At 50.6% G+C, this 6000-nt stretch overlaps 2 protein-coding genes across 2 annotated transcripts; one reads left to right on the top strand and one right to left on the bottom strand.

Annotated features, from left to right (window-relative positions):
* Window positions 1–708: 708 nt before the first annotated feature.
* Window positions 709–948, bottom strand: D7B24_000459 (uncharacterized protein; the record flags this gene model as incomplete). Its single annotated transcript, XM_028634715.1, has 2 exons — window positions 709–814; window positions 900–948. Coding segments are annotated over 2 exons (155 nt in total), but the record flags the coding sequence as incomplete, so codon positions are not given.
* Window positions 949–3480: 2532 nt separating this feature from the next.
* On the top strand, window positions 3481–4083 carry D7B24_000458 (uncharacterized protein; the record flags this gene model as incomplete). Its single annotated transcript, XM_028634714.1, has 1 exon — window positions 3481–4083. One exon carries the CDS (start codon window positions 3481–3483, stop codon window positions 4081–4083), a length of 603 nt encoding a protein of 200 aa, XP_028492642.1.
* Between the last annotated feature and the right edge of the window lie 1917 nt (window positions 4084–6000).

Genomic DNA, 6000 nt, shown 5'->3' with positions numbered 1-6000 from the left:
GGTTACTAGCTAATAGATAGGTCTAGATAAGGGGTTTAACCCACTTTTCCAGAAACTAAGAAGTATAAAGGAAGGAAGGTTGCCTTCCACGAATGTGACATCGTCATTGACAGCTTTACGTAAAGAATTACTGGCCATTTTAGCAATAGAAAGCCAAGTAACTAGCACAAAAGGAGATGGACGCCATACTGGGTGAAGGCCCGAGGTCTTATTGGCTGCGTCCTTGAAGACTTGGCCGCCTGAGACGAGCACTACGACATTCGGGGCGAACTCTTCAGGTGAACCACTAAGAATGTCTCAGGGCCAAAAGAGTAGACTTATTGCGTCTCGCCCCATTTCTTTTCAGCATGTTGACTAGTCTGTTTACCTCGGGTCTCAGGACATGGCAGTGGCACAGCTGCTCTACCACCAAAGACAGAAGCCGACCTGATACGGATCAATACACCAAGCGCGACCTGCAGAGCCTCAAGTCGACATATATCTTTGCCTTTGGTATCCAGGCCACGGCACACCTCGTAGCCCTAGGTATTACGTGCTACAGTTCAGGTGCGTTGATCAACAGAACGCTCCTGCGATCGACGAACCTCTTCGTACCTGATATTGCCTGGCCAAACATAGGAGATGACTTCGATCTTTTGCACAAGTATGACTTGATGGCTGGGCTGGCTGCCGTTTTTGCATCAAAAATGTACTCGATTTGGGACTTACGCCGCCTCGGGTACATCGAAACGTTGGAAGCCATTCAGGTTGCTGTCGGTGTTGTAGCAGGACAGATCCTCGTTGGACCGGGACCCACCTGGGCGGGACTCTGGTACTGGCGGGAGTCAGTAATTGCCACCCAGTCTGTCTAACAACGCGAGACTTGTGGATGGAGGCCGGAATGAGGTAGCAACAAGCACCAGTGAAGGATTCTCCGTGGTCGGTGAAGCGGATATAAATAAATGCCATAGTATCAGCTTAAATGCATAGCGTGAGGAGCAGCGCAGCGATGGAAACATAACGCTCTAACCTGATGATCAGTCGAACTTACCACTCAACATAACGCCTAACATATGTTGAAATCACCCACCATTATTCTTTTCTGGCGATGGGAGAAATGCTTGAGAAGTTACTGTGTTGTGTCCAATTTTCCCACGGACGCGTCAGAACCGTTTCTTCCAGAACGACCGCAACGCAGAGAACAGGGTTTACTGCATTTCCCCCTTTATTTGGATTTAAATTTCTTTTTACATACTTATATCCTACCCATCGCCTGGAATCAATCATACCGTCTGCTTCCCTAAAGCGCAGGATCTGCCCTCAGGTGTTGAGTATTGGTAGAATTATCAACCTCATACACCTTTCCCTTACATTGAAGAAGAGTAATCTCATAAATAACACCCCGCGTTCCCTTCGCAAGATACTCAATTCGATACGGTATTGATCTCAGAAACTTTATTGACGACAAGAGATGCGATACTTCATCAAATCGGTCTGCGAACTGGGCCCGAGTGGACTGGTAGATGTCTTGCAAATTCACATCCCCCTTCTCCGTGAGATAAACCGGGCGGCGTCGGCGTCTTTAGAGCAAGGTTTGCTTGTTGAGAAGTCAGACCTAGCTTATTGGTCACGGATGGGAGGTGAAGTACTAATTAATTTCACTAATACAACACTCGAGATCCCAGTGAAAACTTCCGGTGTGAAGAAGGTAGGTTCTGCAGATTGATGTGTCCGCAATCTCCAGTCCATTGGCCATGGTATTGACACCCTGAGATTAGCAAGCTCACACCAGCGTGAGGAAGCATAGGTAAATTTTAAATCAAGCGTGGCTGAATGGAAAAACGCCAGAATTGCACCTAGCATAGGTAGGCAGACTTGCCTGCCAATGCGCGCAATATGAAGCACCACATCAGCGACTGCCGTGTAGGTGAGTGGCTAGCAAAAGGTTCTTCCATCGCGTTCTGCTTTCTGAATTACCAACTAACATCCCGGTCAAGGGATGAGAAATGGTTTGCGGGCCGCCTGTAGGCTCAGACCGGTCATAGAAACCATGGTCAGACTCGGGTCGATACGCCCGATTTCCATTGCTGACAGTGCAGGCTCACGCCACGCCATTGGCTAGGCTGACTTCACTGCAAATAAGGCTCCCCCAGATGCACAGCCCTAGGGTAAGATTTTCTTGGCACCGATATTTGGCTCGAGAATGGCTTCAGGGCTGAGTTTGACTTGCATATCGAAACGCGCCTTACATATAAGCTTAATATGAACGTGGCGCTGAATCGCTTGTAGCGAGTAGTCATGGCAAGGGCGGGGTGCGGCCACCTTCAAGCCTTCCCGTGGTAAGCGACATGCCGCCCAGTCGTCTGCCTTGTGGCCTACGCCGTGTGTCTATTTTCCATGTGATTGGAACATCAGCCACTCGATCTTTCGGCAGCGATATGTGCCTGGTACCTGGCCGATCATCGCCCTGGCGGTTCAAGAGCTTCCTTGACCATGACAAGTGTATCTGTCGATCCGGAAGAATGAAGTCACAGGATAGTTCCTGTGCAAACTTGCCGACAACATACATGAGCGTTCATCTCTCATGTACCAGCAATATGGCGCCAGATGGAAACAATCTTGAAAAAATGGTTAGCTCTACATTGGACCCGTCCCGCATCTGCTTCTCCGCCGTGATCTCGTTTTCCGGCCCCAAATCCCTTTCTGAGCGATGGCTGCCGGTCCTGTAGCCCACTCACAATTAAGCATTCACTAGTTCATCCAGCAAGGCTGAAATGCAGCTTTTTCTTCGTTTGGGAAGCACATCATCTTGAGTCCAGACCAACCAATATCCAGATGCCCCTGCTCGAATCCAGAATGCAACGCATGATAAGCGTGTGCGAGGGAGAATAAACGAATGCTGACGCCGCATCCCCCATGTTCTTTAAGCGGTTCAGCAACTTCAGGGGGAAATAACACTCATGTTGCCCCCAATGCTTATTTTCCCAGCCACGTTTCCCGTAGCGAAATGCAGGGGTCCTAGATGATGGGGGCCAAGAATCGACATCGCAACCGCAGAGCCTGGCGCGAACTGTAAGCCGACCCAGCCCTTTCAGGGGTGGGCGCAGAAAGAAACACATCTCGATGGACGCATCACGCAAATCATCTATCCTATCCATGCCTCATGCTGCATATGATTCGTTCTTCGTAAGCGAGGCAGGCCTGATGGAGAGAATCAGCAAGAGTGCCTTGCCGATCTTCGGACTTCGCGATATCGTGATGCCAGGGGTTGAGGTAGAAGCTGTTCAACAAGTCAATATGTGAAGATGATCAAGCGAGGTTAAGCAGTTATAAATATGAGCTCGACAATTCTCCTCACTGTCTTTGTTTTGGTTCATCATCCACACTATCAGTCTCATCATCACACTCTACTTCTGAGCAAAAGCTCCAGCACGATCCTTCAGACTCACGCTGTTTCCAAGCAATACTTGGTCATCACGTCAAGCATCATCCACCATCAAAATGAAGTTCCAGCTCTTCACCGCCGCCATCTTCGCCACCCTGGCCATCGCCGGCCCGGTGGTCTCTGAGGCCACCGAGGAACGCGACATCACTGCCCGCGGCGCTGCTGATACTGTCAGCCTGACCGAGGAGACAGAGCTCGCCCTCGAGCTGGCACTGACCGAGATCTTCTCCATCCCCGACGAGGTCCTCCTCAAGGGAGACGATGCCACCAACGCCTGGCTCATCGAGAACGGCTTCCGCGACGGCGACAAGAGCGTCAAGGAGGAGAGGGACAACGGCGCCCCCATCTCAGCCCGCAGCGAGGACACCTCGCTCGCCATCCTTGAGCGCAGTGATCTCGAGGCTCGTGGGCCCCTTGCGGTCGCCAGGTGCGTCTATGCGATCACCAAGGCCATCGCCACGACTTTCATTCCCGCCGCCAAGTATCTCAGGATCAAGAAGTACCTCAAGAAGCTTGGTGGCGTCAGGAAGACTGTTCTGCTCCTCGTCCGTGCCAAGACCAAGAAGCAGAGGCTCCGAATTGGCGGCACTGCCCTTGTCAACGTTGCCAACGAGCTTTTCGGCATCCAGTCCATCAAGAGGGCCTGCTCCAACCTCTGAGGCAGCTTTACAGGCTCGCATCAGCACTCTAAGTCATGATGGCTTGCGCTTGTGCGTTGGAGAAAAGGCCGTGATTGAAACGCGGTGGATGTGGTGACTGTTTGGTGATTGGGGTTGAAGGGTTCATTGCAGTTTGATCTTGGTTCATGACAGTCTTTACTGCGGACACGTTGCGGAGGTTTCTCTGTTCCTACTCTAGTTCTGTCGTTATAAAAGTGTTGAGCTCGCCAATGATTTGTGCCTTGACGTTTTCATGTAATACTGACATGTGAATCCAAACTTGTAATGCGTGCACAGTTGACATGGTTTCTGGCGCACCGACTTGTCCGAAATATTCTGGACTTTGCGATGTGTAGTACGGTTATGTTGTCTTAGATGAGTGGAATGCCATCCGCAAATGCTCCGTGCGGGTCCGTGTGAGTGTCTTTCTTCAAGGAAAATTAACTCATCGTTCATCATCTATTGTGCTTGGTGTCTCATCCAGGGCCAGCACTTATCGCACAGCAAAGATGTGACTGCCCGTCACGCAGTGCTTTAATCTGTGTACGGAAGCGGCTCATGTCAAGATAGATTCCTCCAGGCTAAAGTCTTTGCCTTAGTTCAAGAAAGGTGCATCTGAGGGGAAAATACAGTACCAGACATGCGCCTTCAACATACCAGAGCTATCTGCCTTCTTCGATCGTCTTCTGCCCCGAGACCTTCTTGAAAATCTCGTCTGTGGTGCATAACCCTCGATTTGGTAAGATCTGTCCCCGCGGAATCGCATTGTTCAAATACTTAACGATATGCATGGTAACCATCAGGACTTACTGTGAGATCTGCATCGTTCGGCGTCTATGTTATTTTCATTTGACTATCAGGCCTCGGGTTTCGGATTTCTACATCGAATATTCTCGCATCGGCCATCTGAATCCGTGTTGTCCAGTAATTCTGGCCAAGGTCACTGAGAAGATTGTGAAGCGATCATTTTTACAGACCCTTTTCGCAATCGAACGATGTAGAGTGTGATAGCGAAGGGTGTTTTGTTTCCGATCGTCCGGCTGGGGTTTTAATCTGAACCTGTAATTTCTCGACGAAAACTGGATGCAAGGTAGAGATTAAAGCCTTAAGGCCCTGGACCTCTTGCTCCTTGTCAAATGTCTGCAATACAATCATCACGATATCGGTGATGGCGGCTATAGAGGGCCGCGGCGCGAAAGCTACCCTGATCGAAGTTCATAACCTTATTGAAGGATCCATGCAGCTTTGAGACCCTGCCAGGCGGTTCCGAAGGCGTCGCATGATTGTGACAGACGAGTCGCCTCGTCGTCGTCCGAAAGGCAACATAACTTGCTGAACAGCAGCCTCCACTTCTGGCAACATTCTTCGACAGGGTTAGGGCTGGGCGCGGTTTGATCAGGCCAGAAACGGCCGACGAACATTGTTTTTGGTCGAAGCAGCGCGATAACTAGAAGGCGAGAGTTGATTAACGTGCCAAGGCGGATGTCGTGACGCAAGGTGTCTAGAGCCGCTTCAACGACGTGATGTGGGCATGAAATCGATTGCCATCGTTCTTACTCAAGCCTGTCGGCGCCGCTTTCGGCGCATATTGGGCTCTCTGGACGGACGAGCCTTTGAAACAATGATCGAACGATCGACTGAGGTACGTGTTGTCTAGTGTGGCATCACCCTACAAGCAACATCTCGCCGATGCGAGTGACGGAGCACTGCCTCGCAGGCATCGCGGCATCGTCAAGCCCGCCGCCCAACGCATAGCAGTTGATCGCAGGCATCGTTGCAGCCTCATGAATGGACTTCTTCCACAGACCAACCCAAGAGAGAGCCTGTCGCCGAACAAGACACCATCGATGGAACCGACAATGTATAATGAGAGGCCCTTGAGGTAGGAACCGCAGTAACAAATCAGCCAAATGACCC

This window comes from Verticillium nonalfalfae (assembly GCF_003724135.2).
Source record: "Verticillium nonalfalfae strain VnAa140/NRRL 66861 chromosome Unknown scaffold_103, whole genome shotgun sequence".
Classification (NCBI taxonomy): Eukaryota; Fungi; Ascomycota; class Sordariomycetes; order Glomerellales; family Plectosphaerellaceae; genus Verticillium; species Verticillium nonalfalfae.
The sequence above is the reverse complement of the archived record's forward strand: the minus strand, read 5'-3'. Positions and strand labels throughout refer to the sequence as shown.